General features: G+C 37.0%; 1 protein-coding gene across 6 annotated transcripts; it reads right to left on the reverse strand.

Moving 5' to 3' along the window:
• On the reverse strand, positions 1–26,269 carry LOC310739310 (clathrin interactor 1-like). 6 transcript variants are annotated; one of them, XM_083565151.1, is made up of 12 exons: positions 26,251–26,269; positions 11,404–11,508; positions 10,995–11,091; positions 10,205–10,313; positions 9,672–9,842; positions 8,428–8,608; positions 7,899–8,133; positions 7,573–7,654; positions 4,392–4,469; positions 3,290–3,534; positions 2,963–3,158; positions 1–2,030 (listed from the first exon to the last, which is right to left on the reverse strand). In XM_083565151.1, the coding sequence occupies exons 2-12, from the start codon at positions 11,493–11,495 to the stop codon at positions 1,687–1,689; spliced, it is 1,830 nt and encodes a 609-aa protein (XP_083421277.1). In that variant the 5' UTR covers positions 11,496–11,508; positions 26,251–26,269; the 3' UTR covers positions 1–1,686. The 6 variants fall into 6 exon arrangements, with proteins under 6 accessions (XP_083421277.1, XP_083421274.1, XP_083421275.1 ...); XM_083565148.1 differs by lacking the exon at positions 26,251–26,269 and adding an exon at positions 25,845–25,894; XM_083565149.1 differs by lacking the exon at positions 26,251–26,269 and adding an exon at positions 25,640–25,838.
• Positions 26,270–27,128: the final 859 nt, after the last annotated feature.

Consider the following 27,128-nt stretch of genomic DNA (forward strand, 5'->3'; position numbering starts at 1 on the left):
TTGTCATACATATTTTTATTGAATACAATCAAGTCAAAAAAGTAAATTTCAAAAGAAATAATTTTATGAAAGTGGTGTTTGATCTTGATTCCCCCACCACTCTCTTCACAAGCACCTAGTGATTTCTCAACTGGCCCATGCCTACACCATAATATGCACAGAATTTGTATAATGGTATTAAAATAAGAAACTAAACCCCTATAGAATCATCTCAACAGTTTAAAAATAAAGATTTGGTCATTCTTGAAAACAACACCTTGGTGTAGAATGGAGGGATCTGTTCACCTGTGTACATCAGCACATGGGGAGAGACAAAAGAATGACAAAAAAAATAAATAAAATAAAAACACCTTTAATTGGGGTTGACGTTTCCTCCTTTAACCTTATAGCTGATGTAACATCCTTGACAGACAAAATGAGTGTTAACACTGATTTAAGGTGATCCATGAAAAAAGCATTTTAAAACACTTTAGTCAATTCCATGCATGTTAGTTTTAAGACTAATAAGACATTAGAAACAATTAAAATGTTTACTCATGAGCTTTGTAACACCACTTCCACCAGTACAAAGTGTCATATTGTGACATTTTATTGGTTTAAAAAAAAAAAAAAGAAGACGCAAAAACAACTTCAGGTTAAGTTAAATATACCTGCCTCCTTTTTACAAAATCTTGAAATTTAAATCTTTGCTTAGCCAATTATTTCCTGGTTCCCATAGAGCTGATGTCTGTATTTTTGGGACACATCTTTGGAAATCTTAAAAAATTTCATCATACAGGCCTGGGCAGATTAGATTCTCACTCACCATATCAGTACTCGGGCAGAATAGAAATGAACCATATCTAAATATCACCTTTCATATTTGTTCTTCATCTATGCTGGTATAGCATAATCTTTCATTCCAGATTTCTTAAAAGTGATAGTACAACTTGAACATCATATCATCACATCTAATATAATTAGTAAAATAATGAACATCCTTCATATAATAATTCTGCAAGACAAAGACAAACCATTTATCAATGACGTAAATTTATGATTTGGTTTGTTGGAGTGTGAATGGATTAGCTGTAAAAACAAGAAAGTAAAAGTTGTAAAGGTTAAGAACTTGTGCTACTTCTTTGACTTTTTTTTAGCTTGTTCCCTGTATACCATCTGAGAACTTGATAAAACAATGCAATAATTTAGTTATTTTTTTTCTTCAGAAAAAAAAAGAAAAAGGATATATATTTACATGGTCAATCATGTGCAGCATTTTAGTCACAGCATGAACAGTGGAAGTTGAGGTAATTCCTGAATTCAAATGGTTTAAAATAGGGAGAGGGAGTATGTGAAAATGACAAAACAAACTCACATCTGAAAGTGACCTTTGCATTTAATCAGCCATCGGCAAACATGCCAGACCATAAAAGAGTTTAGTGTAACTTATATTTATAAAAAAAAAAAAAAAAAAAAAAAAAAAAAAAAAGCACTCCTCCCTTAATCAACCAACTCTCACTCCAAAAAAATAAAATAAAATAAAAACAGATTTTGCACACACCCCAAACATCTGTTAACAGCTGATATTAAATGATTGAAGGGTCCAGACAATGGCTAGTTTCATCAGTTTTGTCCATTTTACTGGATGCAGCTCCTTCTTTTAATTAAGAAGATATTTTTGGACCATTTTCTTTTCAGTGCTGTTTTTCATTGTCCAAAATTGCCAAAGTTCTGGAAGGCCTGTGGTTTGGGTTGCAGCATGGCAGAGCTCATGCCCTGATCCATGCTCATGCTAGACATGCCAAGGGTACTTGGGAGGCCAAAACTAGCAGATGCCATGTTCATGCCAATTAAACCCTGATTGGCAGGCATTCCACCTATGACCATGGAACCGATTCCTATGTTACCTGTTGCCATGGTGGGAGCCATCACCACACCCACGTTCCCACCTGCCATTGCTGGGTTCATGGCTGGTCTAGCAGGCAGAAGCTGGGTGTCAAGTGTCATTCCAGAAAAGTTGTGTGTAACCAGGTTCACAGATGGCTGCACACCTGAGTAAAATAAGTAAATAAGAAGCTTTCTTAGCAAGTTTTCCTTTGACTTCATCGTGATTATATAATTATTCTGCCTATGTAGCTTATATTACTACTCAAGAGCACTGAAGACTTATTATTATATAAAGTTGAATCTATTTATATATTATATATATATATATATATATATATATATATATATATATATATATATATATATATATATATATATATATATAAAACATTTGTTCTTCATCTATGCTGGTATAGCATAAAGTTTCATTCCAGATTTCTTATATACAGTACAGACCAAAAGTTTGGACACACCTTCTCATTCAAAGAGTTTCCTTTATTTTCATGACTATGAAAATTGTAGAGTCACACTGAAGGCATCAAAACTATGAATTAACACGTGGAATTATAAACATAACAAAAAAGTGTGAAACAACTGAAAATATGTCATATTGTAGGTTCTTCAAAGTAGCCACCTTTTGCTTAGATTACTGCTTTGCACACTCTTGGCATTCTCTTGATGCCTACTTTGAAGAACCTACAATATGACATATTTTCAGTTAAATTTTTTGTTATGTATACAATTCCACATGTGGTAATTCATAGTTTTGATGCCTTCAGTGTGAATCTACAATTTTCATAGTCATGAAAATAAAGAAAACTCTTTGAGAATGAGCAGGTGTGTCCAAACTTTTGGTCTGTACTGTGTGTGTATATATATATATATATATATATATATATATATATATATATATATATTCAACTTATTTAACGTATAGAGCCAATGAAATGCAGTTAGCATCTAACCAGTGCAAAAAAAAACAAAAACAACTTTATTAACACATTCAAATATATACATATGAATCTATAATGATAGTTAGATGCATCTTAGACTTTAGGCACAATAATTTAAGCAAAAATATTATATCATTATTCACCTTGCTGCATCATAGTGTTGAGGCTAGGTTGTGAAGGTTTAGGAGGGTTCATGCCCATAGACAGAAAGTCCAAGCTGATGTTGACGCTGGGGTCAGACCACGTAGCAGGCATTGAGCAGTTTCCACCTGGTTTCTGAATTCCCATCTGCTGAGGCAACAAAGGACCTGCTAAACTGTGCACAGGCCCCCCTAGAGTCTAAATTAATGGAAAAGCATAAAGCTAATAAACTCTTTTTATATAGGATAATTTCTGTTAACCATAGATATCTTTAACCATCTGATGCTCTTACACCAACTCAAATTATTGACCACAATTTGCAAAGCTACCTGTGATCTGGACATAGTGAACCCTGTGCCCTGAGGGCACATAGTAAAGGTCATGCTTTGTGAGGAATTCAGACTGCATTGACCAGGGCCCATCAGGTCAAAAAGATCGGCAGAAGGTGGCTGGGTGGAGGGTGGAGCATCGCTGAAAAGATCTGGGACAGCACATGAGGCTGTAGACTCAGGTGGACTAGCAGATGAGAAGGCGCTCCAGTCACCAAACTCTCCATTGCCAGTTGATACTGGTCCTGAAATCACAGAATTTCGATTTTAGTCCACTCACAAAAACCTATTCTATGTCTGGGCTTGACAAAGTTATTACTAGAAGCATCGTAAGAACAAATTCAATTAGCATTACATTCTTTGTGTTTCTTAGAACAAATCAGAATGTTAATATTCTAGTGCAAATTTTTGTGGCAACAGCTGAAAGATTGTAAAGAAAAGACAAGTACCTACTAAAGAAGAAAGTTAACAACTAAAAATTGTTTAGATCATATAGAATACCAGCAGAGAAATGCATATGCACAGGCCACTCCACCTCCCTACAGAGAGTTGAGATTGTCAGGAGAATGATGCATGAAATGGACACTGACGGGTGTCTGTCCCCATAAGCCTCAGCAGGTAGCTGCTCCATCTGGAGCCCTCAATCACTCATCAATATTTTATCTGACCTCTGTCTGTGTCTGATGGAACGTGTAAGCACTTCTAACACACTCAGAGTAGCTACCAGACACATTATACCCTTTACACTGATCACAAAGGGGAAAAAAAAATACAATAAAAAAAATAAAAAATTTCAGCCTGAATTGGCCAGATATTTTGGGATAAACGCAATTTACCAATAGGGTACATGTCATTTCTCTTTCATGCAATTATTTTCCTCTATCACATGAGAGACCCAGCATTTAATGCAAGAATTACAAAAATATCAGAAAGAAATCAGAAGGTATTCTCAGACCATTGTTAAGAGCACTACAGAAATAAAAGTGAATTTAGCACTAAAGAGCCATCCATTTGCAAAGCAAAGACAAAAAGAATACAAAAGTAGAAAGCATATGGGGTGTGTGTGTGTGTGTGTGTGTGTGTGTGTAAGCTGCAAATGTACCAGCAGCTGAAGGGAGACTAGCAGAAGCAGCTGGGGAGGAAAAATCTGCAAAGTCAGCAATGAGGTCCGAGGTCCCACCTAAAAAGTATCAATATAATTTAGAATTAACAGTGATGAATGTTAAGTATTTAGAGTGAAGTAAAATCACAAGATAAAATAATCTGAATATATAGAGAAATGCATAAACATTGTAAGTCAGTCTTTCTAAAGGGACCAGACAATGATGCAGTGCTGCTGTGAAAATAAAGAACGACAGCAGCATCTGTACAAGTTGCACACATTCATTCCCAGACTTACTTACAGTTCCCATTTGGACCACACTTGTCTACATCTCTAAGCCATTGTCTTGTAAAGGTTTTTTTAATCTGAATACCCCGCACTTCATCTGTGTTCTGAGCTGCACGGCATCGGGAGAAAAGGTTCCACCAATGGTGATTTTTTAACGCACGACGATGCCAAAAGATAAACTCCCGAGAGAAATAGTTGTGAAAGGAAGAAGGAAGACAGTGAACAATGACTTTCTTGGTAGGCTACTGTTTAGATACAAGCCGTTGTAACGCGTTAAGTCTGGGTTAAGGGGTAGCTCGCTAACTCCAGTTGCAACAGAAATCATATAAGCACAGACAGGTTTCCAAAACTCGTGCTTTTTTTTTTTTTCCGGCAACAGCGTTATGGGTTAGTCAAAGACACTTAGAAATGAGCATCAGAAAATAATAAGGACATATTCCTCAGTCTTGCACACATGCAGTAATACCAGAAAAATGTGGCGGCAGGCAAAATGCCGCTCTGCTCTTAAAGGAGCCACAACATATTTCACCCGTTACACCGTGTAACAGACACTGTCTTTCGTTAAAGCCTGTGTAAAGTTCATTAGTTTCAGTGTAGACGGCTTATTTATGTTCAAAATAAAAATCTTTGTCAAATTCAGTGGGTGCGGCTTATATTTGGGTGTGCTTAATAGTCTGGAAATTACGGTAGGTAGAGAGGCACAATGTTCCTAATGAAAACTCCTAATTAATTTTAAAGTCACAGACACAGAATTGAACTTGTTTTGATTGCCGATTGTTGGTATCTACTTATAACTAACATGCAGTTCAGCGTCAGTTCAACAGCAAACAGAACATTTTAAGAGACTCCTGAATCTAACTTGCCACAGCACCGGTCGCTTTTTTGTGCATTTTTTTAAGTAGATGAAAAGAAGGTTTTGCACTCGTGATCATTTTAAAAGAATATCAATTAATGTTTGATTCATTAATATCACTCTATTAATATATTGGTGTGCTGAGTAAAAGAGTTGTTTCACATAAACTGAGTTGACAAATTATAATAGGAACATTATAGCCATATTAAATCATAGTACTTTGGAAACTTAAGTACATTTAAAGACATTTAAATACTTTTCGACTTTTACTTAACTGAGTTAATTTAAGTTAATTTCAAGGACTTTTACTGGAGTAATATTTTACCCAGTGTATCTCTGTGTACATGCTTTGTGTGTGTAGTCATTGTGAGCATCCACTGCTGAAGAAAATCGCTTTCCATTATCTGCATTATCTGTGTAAAACAAATACAATGGGGCAAAAAGTATTTAGTCAGTCACCAATTGTGCACGTTTTCCCACTTAAAAAGATGAGAGAGGCCTGTAATTTTTATCATAGGTACACTTCAACTATGAGAGACAAAATGAGGAAAAAATAAATCCCGAAAATCACATTGTCTGATTTTTAAAGAATTTATTTGTAAATTATGATGGAAAATAAGTATTTGGTCAATAACAAAAGTTCATCTCAATACTTTGTTATATACCCTTTGTTGGCAATGACAGAGATCAAATGTTTTCTGTTAGTCTCCACAAGGTTTTTACACACTGTTGCTGGTAGTTTGGCCCATTCCTACATGCAGATCTCCTCTAGAGCAGTGATGCTTTGGGGCTGTCGCTGGGCAACACAGATTTTCAACTCCCTCCAAAGATTTTCTATGGGGTTGAGATATGGAGACTGGCTAGGCCATTCCATGACCTTGAAATGCTTCTTACGAAGCCACTCCTTGGTTGCCCGGGCGGTGTGTTTGGGATCATTGTCATGCTGAAAGACCCAGCCACGTTTCATCTTCAATGCCCTTGCTGATGGAAGGAGGTTTTCACTCAAAATCTCACGATACGTGGCCCCATTCATTCTTTCCTTTACACGAATCAGTCGTCCTGGTTCCTTAGCAGAAAAACAGCCCCAAAGCATGATGTTTCCACCCCCATGCTTCACAGTAGGTATGGTGTTCTTTGGATGCAACTCAGCATTCTTTCTCCTCCAAACACGACAAGTTGAGTTTTTACCAAGAAGTTCTATTTTGGTTTCATCTGACCATATGACATTCTCCCGATCCTCTTCTGGATCATCCAAATGCTCTTTAGCAAACTTTAGACGGGCCCGGACATGTACTGGATTAAGCAGGGGGACACGTCTGGCACTGTAGGATTTGAGTCCCTGGCGGCGTAGTGTGTTACTGGTGGTAGCCTTTGTTACTTTGGTCCCAGCTCTCTGCAGGTCATTCACTAGGTCCCCCCGTGTGGTTCTGGGATTTTTGCTTACCGTTCTTGTGATAATTTTGACCCCACGGGGTGAGATCTTGCGTGAAGCACCAGATCGAGAGAGATTATCATTGGTTTTATATGTCTTTCATTTTCTAATAATTGCTCCCACAGTTGATTTTTTCACAACAAGCTGCTTACCTACAGCAGATTCAGTCATAGAAAATGCCAACACCCATTATTATGCATGCTGACACACCCAGACAGTTCAGACCAAGCAAAAAAAAAAAATGTTGATTAAAAACCAATTATTTTAATGATAATAGTTTTATTGGGCAAAGTCTTTTAACCTTATATTTTGTAGTATCAGAGAAGTAATTATCATCAGAATTAGTCACAGCAATTATTAATATTTAGGTGGCATAACAATATACAATTTAGTGTAAAGGTTTGTTTATTAGTGATAAGAATAAAATTAAGCTGTTTTTTTTCAACCTATGCTAAAAAAAAACAAAAAAACCCTAATAGTCAGCCAAACCTGGTGCTGTTAGTATAGATATGTGGCAATCAGTTGGAGGTGAGCTGCTCTGAGGTATATGTTGGAGGCAGTTATAAAGGGAAATGGGAATCATACAAATTATTGGAGAATGGCTTTACCTTGAGGTGCAGGCTGAGTTGTTTCGGAGTCCACTACAAGCAAATCTGAAAGACCTCCACTGGAAGACTGACTGCCTGATGTCTAAAAACAGGAGCCAAGACAGTGATTGAGAAAATAAGAAAGGAACCATGTCCACGAGAGGGCAGTATTGGCACAGAAAACAAACCTTATGTTAGAAATTGCTATTCCTAAAATATTAAGCAGCATACTTGGTAAAAACTGTGACAAGAGTGATCATAATGAGAATACCTACATACATTACTTGAGATTTACCATTGTTCTCTAGTAAGGCATATCTTGTGACCCTAAACAGACGCTAAACTACCTTTGTATTGTCTGCATCTGGGTTGCTCTTGTCTCCTGTGTAATGTGCAGCTGCGCCCAAATCCACCGTTTTGGAGGGCATTCCACCCCTTTTGCGTGTAGCAGTACTAGCGGTAGGGGTAGTCTCAGCAGCCTGCATCACCTGCACACTCTTGGATGTTACCGCCTCGTCTTCATCTTTAAATTCGGACTTAGCTGGCCGACCGTTCTGCGATGTTCTATCCTCCTCATTATCACTTGAATTTGAATAATAAAAAAAAATCTTTAATTTTATTTAACACATGTTAACTTGTCAGAGCTAACATACATTTTATGCAGCGAACATACATTTATGCTAACATACAAGGTGCAATTTATGAAATTAAAAAACAGCTAAAAAGATCTACAGTAAATGAAGTAATTTATGAAAAATATCATTTATTTTAGCTCAAGAGTATAAAATGCAGAGCAGCCAACATGTGGCTTCTTTTACACCACGAAAAACACCATTCATTCAGTAGACATGACCATAGAGTTGGAACAAGCTTCACCTGATTCGATCAGGAGAGTCCTCTCTGTCTTTCTTGCGGAACTTGTTAATTGTGTCATCAATGGTGCTGCCGATCTTATCGCTGATCTCGCCAAGCTTTTCACTAAAAGGAAATCCACTTTTGCTTTTCTCCCAGTCTTCATCCCACTTGCTTTTAGACTCAGAGTCAAAGCGCTCTCCCGCTGAGGATAAGAGCACACTGCTTAAACTCTTGGGGAAAGAGCAGAGACTGAACAGAACATATCAGTTCAGTTCAAAATTTCCAGAAAGCTTTAATCCAAATTAACATTTTTACTGGTTTCAAACTTTCCACCTACAATGATTTTGCCACTTCCACCAACTATGCCTGGTCAGAAGTTAGCACTCCACAAATCATGTCAACAGGAATATCACAAAATATGCCAGAAACAATTCCATTACATGCAAACAACCTTTTTGTAGCAAAGCTAAACACTGCATAACAGCTAACAGGTATGGCAAGGATTTTTAATTGTTGTAGTATTTTTATTATGTATTTTGTTTGGTCCCAAATAAGACAAAGACTGGGGCTATTAAATAAATTGTTAAATGTCACTCAGCAACCTCATTATGCCATTTTAAATTCCGGACCATAAACAAAACTTTGCCGTAATAAATACAAATACTGTATGCATAAAATAACTTTGGGTAAAAGCATATCCCATTGAGATACCTGAGACACTACTCAAAATAAACCCCAATTCTGTCAGAAGCAGTTTGTTCCTGTGAGACTAAAACTAATTCTGATATGGCATCATTAAGTCACAAATCATGAATACAATGTGACTAATGTGAGAAATGATTGCATCAAATCAAAGATGTCAGTAATCAAAGTGGAAAAACTCGCATTTGCATTGTAAAACTTTCAATGCTAATGACATTATGAGGACACAGAATCATCATTTGATTAGTCAGATCCAAGAAACGTGTTTTTCAAATACAAAAACAAGATGTTTCTACAGCAACATGATCACAAACCGTTATGCACAGAGTCACATGAAACATGATGTACAGAATCATGACTAACGAACTGAACCTTTTGATGTTCAAATAATTTTAGTTCTGTCAGGACAGGAATGTTGGGGATGAAAATCGCTAATGCCCTTAGGGGACTTGATACATATCCACAGGGAACTCCTACAATACTGGCCCATAAAAGGAAACAAATATTCACAGTTGTGCAAATCATATGAAAATATGGCACAACATTCACTTCTCATTACTTACAGTTACTTTGTTTGAAGCCTCCCATGCCATCTGATGAGACTCCAATGTATTTGTCTTTGTTCTTCTTAGCTTTTTTTCTTTCCTCCCGTAACCTATCATCATCCTGGACAAACTCCACCATTTCTTTAACCTTCTGCCGTACATTGATACCTTGATCTTTCCCATTTTCATCTAGATAACAAGAAAGAAAACAGCATTCTCAAAACTGAAAAATAGGTGATCTAGGTAAACCTAACAAAGGGTCTTGCAAAATGTAATCTTTCTATCTCCATAAATTTACTCCATATAGTTTCCTTCTGAAAATACAGACCTAATGAAAAATTTAAGTGAGGCGGTTGATGGTTACATACATGAGCAAAGTGGCTAGTGCTGAAATGACTGACAGGGGAGAGAGTGTACAGTATATGCTATTCATTCCACCCATTGAACACAACTAATTTAGCTCCCAATCAGGGATAGGACTGCAATTACACTGTCAGTATTCAAAGTTGTATTGACCAGACAACACAAAACCATTCTAAAACTCAACTTACCTAGAAAATGATAATTTTCCAGAGAGCGCAGGTCATAGATGTGTTCCCTGGCACTCGTAACCACTCGTTCTGATCCATTTCTAATGAGGTACGCTAGTAGTAGTAAGGCCTGAAGGCCAGAAGAACAGTTTAAGGAAGGTGTGAATCAGCAATAACCTTCTAAATGGCATACATTTGAGATTAATATTGCTATAAAAGCAAAACATTCACAAAACTACTTGATCATAAGATAAAGCTAACTGTGGTTTTTCTACAATCAGAGGGAAGAGTAAAGTTTATAATACAGGTAGTCCCTGACATGGCCTAGCCTACACAGGAGTCTTAAAAAAAGGTGATAAGTATGAGGTAGTGTACTGTAATTTTTAATAATTATCAAATTAAAGTACATAATTTAACAAAACAGAGCAATTTGCATTACCATACTTTTTAAACATTTGGAGCTGGACTAAACCAAGCAGTAGGAAGCACACCTTAAGTGATGAGACTAATCAGTGCTACTGTTTCAGTGTCCAGAGACGCCGGTAAAAAGCAGAGAGACAAAGACTAAAATTGAGCTTTAAAACACCAGAAACACAAAAAAATATATGTGCTCTAACACCAAGGCAACTGAAATCCCGACATACCATATCGCATATTAAAATGTTTTTAATTGCAATTTTATTGTCTCGCTATTGTCATTATCAAATCGTAAAATCTTACTTCGAACCATTGTAACTCTGGGACTACAGCTATTGTTGTACACACTGGGCTGCAATCAATGTTTAAAAGATAGATGAAAAGAACAATATACCTTGTAAACTCTTCTCCAGTTCTTTTTGTTGTCTTTCAGCATTCTGGTCCACAGCATGTTCATTACCTCAGGGAATTGCTCATACATAAAGGTAGATCTGAATGATATTAAGAAATGGGCAGAGATAAGCCAACTCTACCATATACATTTGATTCAGAATAATCTTTATCATCACTAAAATTAAATTCTATGCTGATCTTTTGCACAAAGCTTATGAGCTTACAAGTCTTTAAATGAGACACACTATCAAATTCTAAAATATGTTTTGCAAATACAGACAAAACAAATATGCAATATGCAAAGACAATGATGTCAGATCTGTTCAGTAAATCCAAAAAGATCACACTTCACAAGGCCAAGACTGAGTCATTAAATGTGCGAAATGTGTAACTTTCCAGCCAGCACTTACTTGGCTATCTCGCCCATAAGCTGACCAGAGGGGCCCCAAGGGTCATCATTCGTGGCTTCTCGAACCTTAGACTCGATCTCTGAATAGTTCATCACCACATTAGTACTGGGAGATGGAGACAATAGGAAAACATAAAAATCAGTTAAACCAATTGTGTAAAAATTAAGCTCATAATTTAATGAAGAAAAAAAAGATATTTTGGGATTGGAAGAATCCTTCAACCATGAGATTTAAATAAATAATCTTAATAATTAATCTAAATCATATAAACATGATTCCAACACCTATTGCAATATACTGTATATGTTGTAGAAATTATCGTAATTTACAATTCTGGTTGTTAGAATACCGAGTCTTGCTGAGAGGACCCAGACTAACACCAGCCATTCCATAATTAGTGTTGTGTTGTGATCACAAAATATAAAAATAAATTATATAGAAGGGGTGGAGGTCAGGGCTCTTTTTAGACCATGTGAGGTCTTCCACACCAATCTTGGCAATCCTGTAATACCCTGCCAGCATCTTCTGTGTTTACCTGTCTAGAGCGCTCCAGACTTTAGCGTGAGATGCGTCAGTAATCATGGTCCTTGAGGAGCTTTGTGTGTAGTTAAATGATCTAAACAACGCATTGAGGAAAATAATTTTTTGTATTCTAATTATACTCTTTTTTTTAAATAAAAAGAGCCCTGACCTCCACCCCTACTATATATTATATATTATAGTATGTGTATATTCTTTTTATATATTTGCATTTATTTTTATTTCTTTCCTTTGCTGCTGTAACAAAGAAATTTCCCCAATGTGGGACAAATAAAGGTATATCTTATCTTATTACTCGAGGAATCATTTCAGCCCAAATCCAGCCTAACTTTTGATTTAAAGAAGACAAGTACTCATCTATGTCCTACGATATATGGCTTGTTCCAACAAAAGTTAGGCATATTGGCCCAATGTTTCCAGACTTCATAGAGGTTTGGTATTTGTGGATTACACTCCCCGATATGCCACACAGACACAGAGCAATGTAACTGGATGACCCAATGTCTCCTAGTGGATCCTTCAGCCAATCACGGAATGCCATCCAGATAAAGTCTCACCAAAGCATGTGAGAGATCTCCATGTGGGTCTTTGCTCACCAGATGCACTAATTTTGCACCAGGATTGTGTACCTAAGGGTTTGCTCACAAAAAAAGCTTACTGCGGTTTAAGTTGCTCTTTATAAATCCTGCTCTGCTTGATTTAAAGGAGCATAGCTGGCTTATTTTCTTTAGCTACAGCTGTGAATGTGTTATTCCCATATTAGACTATTGTGAATTGACTGACATTGAACATTAGGTTATGCATACAATCTCTGGTTCCCAAGGGAGAAAATCTGGGCTGCCCTGCACAGCATTTATAGCTCAGAAAGAGACACTGCTGATGTCATGGCATGAAGAGAATTAGGAGAGAGCAAGAAGAGCGAGAACACGATTATTTTAATTTATTTCAGAATTTCTCTCTGTGTTCTAAACATGGCAACCTACATATCTTAAATACTTAAACACAAAAATGCAAACGCACAAACTCAGCACAATGCTTTTGGATAAAGCTGCTTCACGCTGCACCACTCGTGCTTTATTTGTCCTGCCTCAAGACAAGACACACAGGGTAGAAATACACTATCATTCAACACACACAGGTAAAGTTGCATTTATGAAAATACCTAAACCTCAGAAACACCAGACACCACAATTATTTACACAACCCTCTACATCAAAGGTTCTCAAGGTGGAGTTTGTGAATTTCTTTTTTATGTTAAGGTCTTATCATAAGGCACTAGGGCTGAAACTAACGATTATTTCCATAATCAATTAACCAGGTGAATTATTTGAAGATTATTATCTGATTTGACAATGGTGGATTTGAGGTAGATTTAGGCGGCAAGAAATCTGGGAACTCCTGGTGTATCACCATGCATCAACAAGCCTTACAGGCTTAAATAAATTGCATGGTGTACCATGTCTGATGAACCAGGGGTCACAATCATTGGAACATGGAAGGCATTTTCCCCAACAATGTAGCTCCTACTGGGAATAAGGAAAATGCTAATTTTGATAACACCTTCAAAAATAGCATTAAAAACTACAGGGATGGGAACCAAAATGGCACACGTGGACATGATCTGTCAAGGTTCAATTACATTCTGTTCAATTGTAAAATGCAGCAAGTTTGTACTCAGAGCATATTTGGGCTCTAACTGCATGTGCATCTTTGCAATTAATATTTATATTGTCATAACCATAGATATCTCTCCTATTTTTGGCTTTAATTTTGTTCTTCCCATGTACAGAAAATTCTGGAAAACCTGCCAGTTTTGGTGCATTCTGTTATTTGCTTACAACATTGAATGGTGTTTTAGAGATGCATGACTTTCCATTACCACCTTTTAGAAAATGTAAAATCCATTCTGTCCCTTATGGATTAATACTAAAGACCAAGCCACATTGCGAGCATAGTTTAAGGACATAATTTAATGCAATTTTGATTTCACAGCAACTGAAGCAGGGCCCTTGTTTTGTTTTCTTGTTGTCAAGTTAACATTCCATAGAAACTCACAGAAATCCCAAAACACCTTCTTTACAGATCAAATATGATTGTGCAGAATGATACAAATTTTTCTGATGGCTTTGTAAATCACAGCTGGCAACACACTACAGTCAAAATAGAAAAATAACGAATAGATAATGAAGCCTTGAGAGCAAAGAAGCCTTAGATGAGCCGATCTAAATCTAATCAATCGTCTAAGAGGGGTGTGGCTAAGAGGAGCACGTGTTTGTTGGTGGGGGATTATGATTAGCTCTCTAACTAGCCTTATTCTATGAATTATTAAACATAAAATATCTCAAAACAGCATCAAAAAGTGCTTTTGTGCTAGTGTTGGTGTCAATAAAACATGCAGGCTTTGCTAGTGTAGCACTGCTTGCAAAGCAGCATGCACCATCATTGTCCTTCTTTAAAGAGGGCTAAACCACAAAGACATAAACTGCTGTAATTGCTGGCCAAACAGATTCCAAGAAATGTAGTACTTACAATACACTGAAATCACTGCATTTAGTTTTCTTCTGCTTCTTATATTCTGTGGCCTACCTGCTCTCATTATTTTGACAAAACTTCAAATAGTTTTAGGGTTAAAATTCAAGTCTGCTCAGTCTACAAAATATTATGCAGCCACTGTGCATTCTAAACAGGTTGGATAAAAGCATGCTGGACCCAGCCTGAACACAAACAAGCTTTTTGTGAGACTACAGAATTAAGGGTATTCGATGGCATTTTATTAGCATAACAGAGAAAACAGTTCTCACTTCAACAGAATGAAGTTAGCACTGAATGCAGCAAAGCAGGCCCTAGATTATAAGGAAAATCACAGGAAACTGAATAATAAATGATGGTGGTTTATGAAAGCAGGCAGCTCCAGTAGAACACACACACACACACACACACACACACACACACACACACACACACACACACACACACACACACACACACACACACACACACACACACACACACACACACACACACACACACACAGAACTGTGTACTGTGCACAGTACTAGAATATTTAATTTGCAGGGAGACAAAAGCAAGAGAGCGAACTTTCTTCATTACGTTAGAGAAAAGGACAGAGACAGGTGTAGGGACATTGTGCCACCCTTTATATACGCTGCCTGTTTGTTCCATCAACCTGGTGTGCTTGGCGGTTTATTTATTTTTTCCTGGCAGTGGTAGGCAGACTTGCTTAGGTACTCACTATATCAGATATCAGAGATATATCAAATATCAGAGGAAATTAAAGAATAGAGGAATTGAGGAAAATAAAAATGGTCTGGATATGCAGGTGAGAAAAAGCCCCAAGTGAGTTAGCGCAGTGTGACTGTGGCTAAAATATGATTTGTAGTGCCCGAAATACGTTTTGCAATGCGTTGTTTTGCGCATGGGCGAAATCGAAACCATCTCCGCTTTTATGACAGTCTAGCAATATCGTTAAAATAGTTAAATTATTAACTAATTACAGTATGCTACCTCATACTAATAACCATTCTTTAAGATTCCTGGGTAGGCTTGGCCATATCCAGTGGCGGGCCGTGCACTTGGTACCTGGACCTTCAGTGGGACTTACCCGACTTAATCCACCACTATCAAGTCGCAGTTATAGCAACCATCAATAAGTTTCTTTTCGGCTTCTCCCGTTAGGGGTCGCCACAGCGGATCCTCCGCACGTTTGATTTGGCACATGTTTTACGCTGGATGCCCTTCCTAACGCAACCCTCCCCAATTTATCCGGGCTTGGGACCGGCACTAAGAGTGGCTGGGGATGGTTCCCTGACCGGGAATCGAACCCGGGTCGCAGCGGTGGGAGCGCTGCATCTTAACCACTAGACCACCAGGGGTATAGCAACCATCAATACTGTAATAAAATACAGTATAACAGCAGGGATTTCAAGGAGAGAGGCATTTCACATATGGTGGGTGAAAAATTTTTTTACTAAAGCAAGAAACATAGTTAAGACTCCAAACCTCTACACTACCACCGCAACTGTGCACCTACATCATCTGGAGCATATCAGAATCAATATTTGTCTAATAACATGACAAAAACATTAAAATGTAAATAAAATACAACCTACTCACCAGAGATGCAAACTCATAATTTGCACCGTTCCTCAGAGGCTGTAAGCCAGTGGTACCGCTTGTATTTACTGGTCTGAAAGCAGCAAGCAAACCCTTTCTGGGGCTGAGAAAAGCTAGCTAGCTTCAAGGGTTGGCCGACCTCTTCTAGCCGTCTAGCTTTTCTTCAAAATGGATTTTTAAGTATGTCCGAGACCAAATCAATCTCTCTTCCTCTGTAGGCGTAAAAAAAGTCTAACTTAGATGTATTCATGTGTGCAGACATGTTTTGCCAGTCTTGGCTGTAACAGTTTCCTAGCTGCCCTGTGAGGCGAATATGAAATCTGATTGGTTAAAGAAACAGAGCTATTTCCTAAGAAGACTATGGTAAAAAAAAAAAAAAGGCCTGCAGAACAGACTTTGCAGGCCCTGGGCAGATTAGATTGACATGGCAGCACATAGAGGCTGAAATCTGATAGGACAAAAAAATATAATGCCACATACACGTACTGGAAGCAGTGCGGTTAAGAGAAACACTACAAAATGAAGAGAATAAACTGTTAAACCAATAAATTAATTCAATTTCATGGAACAAATATTAGAATTTAGGTTGTAAATGTAGGTCAGTGCTTCTGATAGTGTTTAGGCCAGCAGAGAAGGCTTTACTGGCCCTGACCTCCTGCCACTGGCCATATCTCAACTTACAATATTTTTAAGTTACAATGGAGTCATCGGAACACATCTTCATCGAGAGTCAGGGACTTTCTGTATAAATAAAAAATATAGAATAAAATTTTATATATAAGAACTCTACTACACTGATGGCTCACTTTGTTTTTACTGATTTTGCATTACACCATGTGCCTTCAGTATAATTTCCATATAATTATTATTGTAAATTCACAGGATATCCTAGATTATCTGCTACATACCTGAATACATTTGTATATTTCCGTGTATGTGTCCTCATATTGTAAATATATATCCCATATTTCCTGTAACATTAAAAACGTATTATTTGCCTATAATACTTAGTCAGGAAAATACTTTAAAAACTGATTTTTGCTTTAGTGAATGCATTTAGCATGCAAGGTCGTCATGTAAGGAACACTTAGAGATGCATATGGTGAAGTCTTCATACTGACATTGTTGCATTAACCAAACCGGAACCTACAAACTTGAGATATAAATTACTTGGTGTAGCACAGAACATCATAATGTACAATAATATAACAATGAAACTGATTTATTATAAACCAAATGAATTCTCCTTTATATTGGTTTTAGGGTTTATTGTTTTGAATGGTTTTCAGAATGGTTTTAGATTTGATTTGAACTTCCGTCTTTACTGGATGTATGCTAGAAGATGCGACAGTACAGTGTACAGCCTTTAAGGAATAAATAGGCCATTATTTACAGCTCTTATAGCTGCACCCTGGATTTTATCAGGATTGTAAGAAGAGATACAATATACAATAGAGATCATATGACAGTGTGTAAAGTGTGTGAAACATGAGACACATAAGGAAACTTAATTAATTGTTGGTTTTATATTAATACTAGAGGTATATATTTATACCTGAAAAACTAATAGTATAAATACATGTAAAGTGAGATTTTATTTTTTTTACAAATCATTGTTCATTGTGTCTGCCATAAGCAAGAATTTTAGTCAAACTTACTTTTAGGAGCACAAGCATGTAAATAGATGAAGATACACCAGACATGTGGTCAGATCTCTGGCAGGAAGAATATATAGGGATCTTTATATGACAGTGAGTGATGTCATTCCCATAATCTTAATACACCCTACATAAACCCCAGAGGTGGAAAGTAGCACATGACATTTACTCGCATTACTGTAATTGAATCGTTTTTTTGTGTACTTCTATATTCTGAGTAGTTTTTAAAATCTCTAATTTTACTTTTACTTAAGTTGTTTTGTCTGAAGTATTGTACTTCACTACATTGTGTACAAATTGAACTTTAAGGAAATGAAGTTTACGCAAAGTTTATTATGCAGTGTAATCAACTGAACTAGCAGATTATAAAATCATCATCATCAAACCTGTTCATGCATATATATGTAAATTATGCAAAACCTGTGCTGCTGTAAGTTAAAAGAAGTTTTCATAGTTTAGTACGAGTCTTTGTTTGAAAGAGCCAACAAGGTGCGGGACATTGCAAATGTTTCTTGGCATTAGCAGCCCACTGGATACTAGCAATGAAATAGGTCAAAGTAATTTAATTACTATGAAACATTAAATTGTGAACCAAAAGTTCAAATTAAGGTGTTCTGGAACATTTGACCGGAAGTGTAGACATCTATGTCTAGATATGCTTGCAGAGTGCCGGCAAACCAAAATGCGTAAAAAAGAAACATTTTAAACTGAATCTGAACACATTGTAAACTGAATTTGAAAAGGAGAAATAATGAAAATAAGTTTTAATGTCCAACCAGTAACTGATCACTAATAATGGAGTTGATCAGAGACCTAAAACTACAGAAATGTGAATTGTGACATATTTTCACAGTATCATTACGATACTTCGGTCATGCTTTCACATAAATGTGAGCTATAAGATGAGGCAATTCTGTATTATATTTAAAGTGCTGCCAACATTCTTTGTTTTAGTTTGAAAAGATCCCAAACTTTCTGTCGATTTAATTGGAATGAATCTTCCTCACCCCTCTGTTTTTTCTCCCTGGTAATTCATTGTTCATTCTGCAGTGCCTTCTGTGTTGTATCGAAGCCTGTTTCCGACACATTAAAAAAAGTTAGCCTAATTCTGAGTTTCTTTTCTCACAATTACGACTTTATTTCTCGTAAACATCCAACATTTCTGGTGCATCCACCGGAAACCATGTTGTCGGTCTAAAGAGATCTCTCCAGGGATCGGAGGCTTAGTTTGATATCATGCGATTTTCAATGTGTAAATCTTTCTGGCAATACAGAGGGTTGAAGCTGCCCGACTGGCTAAAAAAATTCAGAATTGCGAGAAAAGATCTCAGAATTGCAAGAAAAAAAGCAAGAATTGCGAGAAATTGTCGGAATTAGGCAAATATTTTGTGATGTGGCGGAAACGGGCTTCCATAGTGTTGTGTGTGTGTAGTTAAATGGACTAAGCAAATAATTAGTTTGCCTCCATGTTTTCTTTTTGCCTTGATGCATTTTGCATTCGAATTACTCGAGTTACTCAAAGAATCGTTTCAGCCCTAGAACAAACTGCCATATTCAGACCTTAGCAACAAAAATTTTACCAGAACACAGTGGGATCTGCATTACATCTAAACCTTTTAAACCTACCCATACGATGAAACCTGTGCCAGCCTTACCCGCATCACACCTCAGTGGCATCAAGTGTATTGCAATACATGAACACAATTAGTATAACTGTACCATGGTCATTTTTTGTTATTATTTTTGGAAACATAGGCACACAGTAATTAAATACACCTAATATAAAGTGGGACTGATGATAATTATTGAATTATATTAGTAGTACTACTATTAGGTTAGTAGCAGAAGCATGATCTGAGCATGAACTAGTGTTTTACAAATAAAAGCTACAAATCTCAGGAGACAAGAAAATAAAGGGTAAGTAAGACTATTATGTCTTCTATAAAGGTAGAGAATGCAATCAGACAAGGAAAGACAGGCCTGTCATGCACTCTCGCAGCCCACGCTAACTTTAGGTTTTGTGTATATATTGCTGTTCTTTAAGCAATATATATCACCCCCCCCCACACACACACACACACACACACACACCCCCACACCACATTGCTATCTATCTATAAACTCAAAACTAAACAACTGTCATGAATCTTGTACGATTATTTTTTTAAATCAGTATTGTGTTTTTGGGAATTTACACTACACATTTTCTTACACCCCTAGCATTTATACTAACAAAAGCATTAACACAAATCTCCAACCAAATCAACATGAGTTCAAACACAGTGTTAAGCTTTTTGAGCTCTCCTATTCATTAACTTGATGAGATCAGGTCCAAATTTGTTTCTGACTTGCTGAATCACCAGAAGTCTGTAAAACAAAAACACTCTGCTCATACTGTACTAAATAAACTTTGAGCAGCAACTACTTTGACAATTCTGTCCCAATTGGTAAAACCATGGTTTGTAAGGCAAGTTAATATAACGGAGTACTTCTGTGAAAAATAGAAGACAGTGTCCCTGTTGATGTTAATGATTTTTAAAAGTTAGCAAGTATTAATACACAATCTATTTGGTGTAGCGTCCAAATCTTCAGGTTACGGTCTGTCACTGACCTATTTTCAGACAGTAAATTATTAATGGACTGCATATTTAGTGGTTGTTTATTGTTGCTCCATGGAAACATTACACTGGGAACACTTCATGTTACTGATCTCTATCCCAACATTTCAATACAAGAAAACATAATAGATTATTATGAAATTATTTCACCCTCATTTATTGCTAATTGCACAAAAATAGTCCAACACTACAGGGTCACAGTCTTATACAACAAATTTTATTTCTCAATAATCTAAGTTTAATCACATTTTATTTTATTTAAAAAATAGTTTTTCATAATAAAAATGTTTTTCAAATTTAGAATCTCAGACTAAAGTGAGCATAACAAGTGTAACAACAAGGCCAAATTAGAGTGCAGAGTGAAGATATTTGGATTTGAGATAAAGTTTCTCTTTAGAGATTTAGAATTTCAACCAAAGTCATCTAAAGTGTGGAGAAAGAAAGGATCTGCTCATGGTCCAAAATGTACATGCCCATCTGTAAAATATAGTGGAAGTATTGTCATAGGTTCTGAATGTCTGTTTCAATAACGGGCTCACTATATCTGTAGTGATGATTGAGAACATGATGGTAGCAGCGGAATAAATTCAGGTGTTTACTGAAGATTTTTTCTGTCAATTTACTGAGAAACTCGCCATATAGCATAATCGTCATTTCAATTACCAGATATTAACAAAAATTCATAAAATTAGGGCAGGTGGTAGCTTAGTGGTTACGCATTGGACTTTGGAACTGAAGGTAATTAGTTTAAATCCCAGCCACAACAAGCTGCCACTCTTGGGCCCCTGAGCAAAGCCTTTAACTCCATAGCTCCTCCTGCTCAGTTGTATCAATCAAATAAATGTAAGTCACTCTGGATATGGTGGTCTGCAAAATGCCATAAATGAAAATGCAAGAGGCTGTAAGGAAAAAAACCCACCAAAACAAATCAACAAACAAAAAGAAAATGGATCGCTGCAAAAACCTTCAACGGAACCATTAATTTGGTGTCGTCACTGAGTCACTAGCTTGATACAGTAAGTTCTATCAAGGGATATGCAATCAAGGTGTTACTTACTTGAATTTACAGCCAGACTTATTTGTTCCTATAATTTTCTTCACTTTAAAATTGGGTAAGCCAAGACTATAGGCTCTGTTTTATGTTGCTTTACACATCTCACTGTAAAATAAAAGCTAAACTATAAAAAATAAAAAATATTGGTTTCATGTTAGTCTTTTGATCTAAAACCCAACTGTCTTCTGTCTAGAGCAAAAACAAAAGAATTGGCATACCATTCCATATAACCCAAATATGAGCGTAATTGAGAAACAATGTAATCAAAACAATTGAGGGTTAGAACTGATTTATACTTCTCTGCCAATATATTTAGTTTTTTGCATTGGTGTTGTTTGGTGTACTTGTGCTTAAGTGAAGTATACACTAAAAGGTGGGGAAAAAACACTCACATTTCACTACTAAAATTGTAGAGAAAAACAAATCAATGTTGCTAAAGTACTTATAGTAGCTTCTATCCTCTATGCAAACAAATGGTCAACACAGTAATTTTAAGCCTCAAAAGACCTGAAACCTGTCTACTTGATTGGGAAGGGATCCATAAATCATATATCATAAACATAACATTTCAAACATAGCTTTTTTGTATTTTGTATGGGTCAAAATAATAAAGCTAAAAAAGAATTAAGAGCATTTCAGCTATTACATGTTTCTTCATTACAAATAGAGCAAAGTGTCCCACATCTGCATGTGTGTTTGGAGCTTTTAGCTAATATCTTTAAAGTGAAGGCCAGCTTTTATGTTCAGCATTATACACTGAAATACGTTTTGTGTTTAACTAGATAGTTACTGTATTGCACACAGATGACAAAAAAAGCAAGGTCTCAAGTTATAACTGATCACACTTATGACATGGGGGAAGAAGCGTCTCAGTTTGTAAGCATGAAATAATTCTCAATGTTTAAACAACTTTCACTTGCATATTAATTGGACTAATGGGTTAAAAGTACAGCAGTGTGTTAGTAGTGAGACAAACAACATTCTATCCTGGCAAGAGTAACCCTATTCCCTTTTTGCTTTAGATTTCAATAATGTTTGTGCAAAACAGCATATGAAGTCTAAACTGTTGAACAGTGTTCAGCTAATTCACACACAGCAATTATGATGCTCATAAACTGAAGACAGCCATACCCATTCTGGAAACTGAGCTAGGAACAAAACTCAAGATTTTTAGTAAATAAGACTGCGAAAAATGTTCCGTGATGAAAATATTAATGAAACGTAATTAAATGAGCGCATTCCTATCAGATTTTAAAGCTGACCAGACTTTTAGATTTATATATATGTATGAAGGTTTGAGATTTTGTTTTTTTAAGTAAGCAAATGTTAAATATTTTGAATACACTAGTTCTATGCTGATATATAAATCATATGTTCCTTATGCTTAATCTATTTTAGTGGGGTTTTTGTGTTTTTGAAAAATTTTTGGTATCCATGGCCATTCAAGTGCATACTGCCCTTCAACAAAACAATCCAAGTGCTAAGAAACTCTGAAAAACATATATATATATATATTGTGAAGCCCCTATCTTTCATCAAGCTTTAATGCTTTAGCTTGCATGAAATATATATGGAGAGAAGCATACATAGTTATATAATCTATATAACTAAATATATAATATTGTTGTGTGCAAAGCTGTATTTTATTTACATGCTGACGAGAGAGACTCACACTTGCTTTGACATCTTGCTGTGCATCAGCACTTCTAAAATTCTTTGTGAATTATAGTGTTGTATCAAAGCAATGCCACAATTGCAATATTACAGATGTCAATATTACTCTGATAAAAACCCATGTTGGAGGGGTCACAACATCTAATCACAATATTTCCTGGTACAAACACACCCCAACATGCAGCACAGCCAATATACAAAACTGTCAAAAGAAATCTGTACTCACCTTTTCCTCTGCACATAACAACTGATGGTCTAAAGCACATTAAGAAAGAAAGAAATGTCACAAATTACCATTCCAGGTGATTACCTCCTGAATGGTTATTTGTGACATATCTTGCTTTCTTATTGTGCTTTAGACCATCAGTTGTTATGTGCAGAGGATAAGGTGAGTACAGATTTCCCTAAAAGATACACTTAGTCAAGAACAGACAAAAACAGTCCATTGTTACTTTAAGGATTAGGGGTTAGTCAATCTGAAAAATCTCAAGCACTTTAAATTTATTCCCAAGTACAGTCTCCAAATCAATCAGACATGCTCTCCTGAGGATCATCCCAAGAAAGCAATCTCAAGAGCTACCTCTGCTGTAGAGGGTGGTTTTATTAGAACTACCAGGCTCAGAAACCACCATGTTCATATTTTAACATCCACTGTTCAGGGGACGCTGAGTCAGCCTTCATAGTCGAATTGTGGCAAAGAAACCATTACTTAAAAAAGAAAAAAAATAGAATAGACTTGCTTGGGCCAATAAACACAAGGAATGGACAATAGATCAGTGGAGTTCAGTTTGAGATGTTTGGCTTTAACCTCAGTGTCTTTGTTAGACATACAGAAAGTAAACGGATGGTTCTTGAACAGTTTTACACTGTGAATCATGTGGGCATGCTCTGCTGGTGACACATTTGATTATTAAGGCAAAACTGAGGTCACATTTAACCAGCATGGTTGCCACAGCATTTTGCAGTGACATACCATCCCCTCTGGTGTGCACTGAATGAGACTAGAATTGTTTTTCAACAGGACAATGAAACCAAACACACCTCTAGTTTATGTAAGAGCTATTTGTTCAAGTAGGAGAGTGATGGAGTGCCTGGTCTTTACATGGACTTCACAATCACACAATCTAAATCCAGGTGAGATGATATGGGATGAGATGGACTGGAGATTAAAGGAAAAGCAGCCAACAAGTACTCAACAACTCGGGGAACTTCTCAAGACTACTGCAAAACAATTCCAAGTGACTCTCATTAGGCTGACTGAGAGAATGCCAAGAGTGTGTAAAGCTGTCATGAAAGCAAAAGATGGCTACTTTGAAGAATCAAAATCCTTTTTTTTATTTATTTTTTTATTTTTTTATAAAAACATATTCTGGGTTATTTAACACACTTTTTATTATTACATAAATACTATTTCATAGTTTGGATGTCTTCAGTATTAATGCACTATGTAAATAATAAAAATAAACAAAAAACACTGAAAGAGGTATTTCCAAACTTTTGATTGACACTGTACAAGATACTGTGTTAAATTCTGAAGGTGCACATCAATCAAGCTCTTCACCTCTGCTATGCCTAGTGCAAATACACCCTAAAATGTAGCATACAGCCAAGTCAGGGTCCCAAAGGGGAACGTGTAATTAAACATGAACTCCAATCCAATCTTTAACTCAGAGCCTTCCACATTCTACTTAATGATTATTTCCTCAAGCATCACAACCATCACTAAATGCCAGTGCTCCAACATAGGCAAGTGATGCAGAGATGTTCATCAGTCTGTTTGGATTTTGACAGAAATATTTACTATGTGAGGATTTGTTGGTGGTCTTTTATTCTCGAAACTGGGAAAGGGTGTGTACTGAGGAGTGCCCAGACTATGGCATGTGCGCTTAATGTCATAAACAATGCAACCTTGCATTATTGAGTTTAAGATGGAAATAAACACAGTATTATGTATAAGATGACTGCTGCAGTGGTGTTTCAGATGGGACTGGGGTTGAGTTAGTGTGATAACAAGATCACATATAGTGATAACATACAGCTCAATACAGTGATGCTGCCATGATGCTTCACTAAGATGCCAAGGTATTACACCGCCGCCCCCCTCCACAACACACACACACACAGAGAGAGAAAGAGAGAGAGAAAGAGAGATCTAGCAAATGCTTATTACTAGACCCATTAACACTGCCTTTATCTAGCCAGGTATTAAATACCGTTGTACAGTAGTGAAAAACACTTTTCTATAATGGGAGCCATACATGATTGTAATTGAATGGTTTTATTACGGATGCAGCGTTAGCTAGCTTTAGCTAGTCCCTTCAGTAGCTGCTTGAATACTTACCGTCCAGCTTTAGCTACGAGGCTAGTCGTACAAATGTGAGAGTTTTATAAATGAGGGGAAAAAAAACATTATTTAATTAATGCAAGATAACAAAACTACTATACGCTACTCTCGGCGCAGAACATGACGTCACGGTCAAACTCGGCGTCTCCCTTGTCTGCATAAGTAACGGTTCCATCTACAGGCCCGAAAAAAAATATATTTAAAGCATACTCACGCCTTATCCACAAGCTCCCTAACTTTCCACATATTTAGCATAATGTCACTTTAGCAGGGCTTCTCCTTCTCAACGCTACTTGATCCACTCGGTAAAAATCCCAGGAATGGATTCGGATCTCTGTTACCGAAAACAGAATCCCCCTCTACAACCCTATCGCCTTCTCTAGACGGTGCAAATCGTAGTAAAGAGCGAACCTCGTTACCTCGGAAACACGCGTTGTACGTCATGCGGAAGCGGAAGTGTCGGTTGCAATACCTGCATCCTGGGAAATGTAGGTTCTGATAACAAGGAGACATGTGCTTGACAAAAATTAAAATAAAAACCTCTCCCTTAAAGCTCCATAGGTACCACTAACCAGGGTTTCTTCTCTTCAGATCTGATTTATCACGAATCCCTACCTCTGGATGGAGGTCTCTTCAAGACCTCTGTGCAGCTGGGGATGGTTACACATCAACATCCTGGAGATCCACAATGTTACTGAGCAATTTAAAAACTATGAGGATGAATTTGGTCTTTGGTAAACAGTATACTTCAATGGCAGACATCTAGAGGATGTTTGTTTCACCACCTGGGTGCCATAATAGAAAAGAGTCTCGATGTATACCTACCTCTTACCCTGAGAAATGGTGGGACCACTCAAGCAGTGCTAGAAGATCCGAGGAGCATGGTTCAGTGCGAGGAGTGATACATTTGCATAAACCGTTTTTCATTTAAGTGCCTACCACTGAACAGTAGACCCCAACAATTATGGAACTGTAATGAATGGACAATCTGTGCAACCGAAAAAGTTTCTTCATAAACCCATCTTTATCTTAAGCCAGTATCTTATCAGGGTCATAAGCCTTATTTCTCTGGAACTTAAATCCTACCTGGACACACTCAGTTCCTCCAGCAACACCGAGGCCCTTATGACTATGTCACTGTGTCATCTGTTTTATATTTAATTTAATTTTTATTTATTTTATATGTAACACTTGTTCCTTTTTTATATTGTTATACATTGCCGTGTATGTTTGAAAGCTATATATAAAACTTTCTTTCAGCTTCTCCCGTTAGGGGTCGCCACAGCGGATCCTCCGCACGTTTGATTTGGCACATGTTTTACGCTGGATGCCCTTCCTAACGCAACCCTCCCCAATTTATCCGGACTTGGGACCGGCACTAAGAGTGGCTGGGGATGGTTCCCTGACCGGGAATCGAACCCGGGTCGCAGCGGTGGGAGCGCTGCATCTTAACCACTAGACCACCAGGGGACCTATTGAAAGCTATATATACAGTGAGGAAAATAAGTATTTGAACACTCTGCTATTTTGCTAGTTCTTCCACTTAGAAATCACGGAGGGGTCTGAAATTGACCTCAGTACCTGCTGATGCAAGGTCTTCCTGAAGTTCTGCCCGAGTGGTTCTTGGCTCTTGGCGAACTCTCCTGATTATTCTTTGGACTCCTCGGACAGGGATCTTATGTGGAGCACCTGATCGTGGCCGG

The sequence above is a fragment of the Silurus aristotelis genome (assembly GCF_946808225.1).
Source record: "Silurus aristotelis genome assembly, chromosome: 16".
Classification (NCBI taxonomy): domain Eukaryota; kingdom Metazoa; phylum Chordata; class Actinopteri; order Siluriformes; family Siluridae; genus Silurus; species Silurus aristotelis.